Source organism: Salvelinus fontinalis, unplaced genomic scaffold, assembly GCF_029448725.1.
Source record: "Salvelinus fontinalis isolate EN_2023a unplaced genomic scaffold, ASM2944872v1 scaffold_0113, whole genome shotgun sequence".
Lineage (NCBI taxonomy): Eukaryota > Metazoa > Chordata > Actinopteri > Salmoniformes > Salmonidae > Salvelinus > Salvelinus fontinalis.
This window is the reverse complement of record NW_026600322.1, coordinates 97,501-98,725: the sequence shown is the minus strand read 5'-3', so window position 1 is coordinate 98,725 and position 1,225 is coordinate 97,501. Positions and strand designations below refer to the sequence as shown.

General features: G+C 47.5%; 1 protein-coding gene across 1 annotated transcript in view; it reads left to right on the top strand.

The window, feature by feature from the left end:
- Nucleotides 1-34: 34 nt before the first annotated feature.
- LOC129843321 (GATOR complex protein WDR59-like) overlaps nt 35-1,225 on the top strand; it is a gene marked incomplete at its 3' end in the record, with an annotated part of 56,027 nt that continues 54,836 nt past the window's right edge. Inside the window, exon 1 of the mRNA XM_055911950.1 lies at nt 35-143. Within this exon, the coding sequence (XP_055767925.1) occupies nt 90-143 (54 nt within the window). The remainder of the gene's footprint in view (nt 144-1,225) is intronic.

Here is a 1,225-nt window from a genome sequence, read left to right as displayed (position 1 = left end):
GAAGACAGGAAGTAGTTCTCGCGTTGTCCGTGATTTGAGCGACAGGGGCGTCGTGTGACGTCTTGTTGGTGTTGTTGCGGGAGAAGAAGATGGCGGCTCGCTGGAGTAGTGAGACTGTGGTCGTGGAATTGCGAGACGCGCAGGTACTTGACTAAAACAGGGTTTAATTCAGAGTTGGGGACATGTAGCTAGCTAATGCGCAATGTGATGCCAAAGAGATGTATAACTTTCCCCTTCTGTCTGTGGTGTTGTCATGCTGTTCCTAGTGGAAACAGTGGGAGCTGTTATCTTTCTGAGTAGTCAGAGAGTACCTGCAATGTGTCACAGTTAAATGATGTCACACTCAGTCGCAGGACTGTTGAAGTTTTGTTTCAACAGGTCAAACGCACCAGATCACACATCCAGTGTACAGACATTGTTCCGTGCACAAGTTCTCGCAGCAATATTTAGCATGAAAACAAATACAAGCAAAACGTGCTCACTGCTGACTCAGTACCGTAATACCCGGTATATAGCCTCCACATTGACTCTGTACCGGTACCCCCTGTATATAGTCTCCACATTGACTCTGTACCGGTACCCCCTGTATATAGCCTCCACATTGACTCTGTACCGGTACCCCCTGTATATAGCCTCCACATTGACTCTGTACTGGTACCCCCTGTATATAGCCTCCACATTGACTCTGTACCGGTACCCCCTGTATATAGTCTCCACATTGACTCTGTACCGGTACACCCTGTATATAGCCTCCACATTGACTCTGTACCGGTATCCCCTGTATATAGCCTCCATATTGACTCTGTACCGGTATCCCCTGTATATAGCCTCCACATTGACTCTGTACCGGTACCCCCTGTATATAGCCTCCACATTGACTCTGTACCGTAATACCCTGTATATAGCCTCCACATTGACTCTGTACCGTAACACCCTGTATATAGCCTCCACATTGACTCTGTACCGGTACCCCCTGTATATAGTCTCCACATTGACTCTGTACCGGTACCCCCTGTATATAGCCTCCACATTGACTCTGTACCGTAACACCCTGTATATAGCCTCCACATTGACTCTGTACCGGTACCCCCTGTATATAGCCTCCACATTGACTCTGTACCGGTACCCCCTGTATATAGCCTCCACATTGACTCTGTACCATATATAGCCTCCACATTGACTCAGTACCGTAATACCCTGTATATAGCCCCACTATTGTTATTTA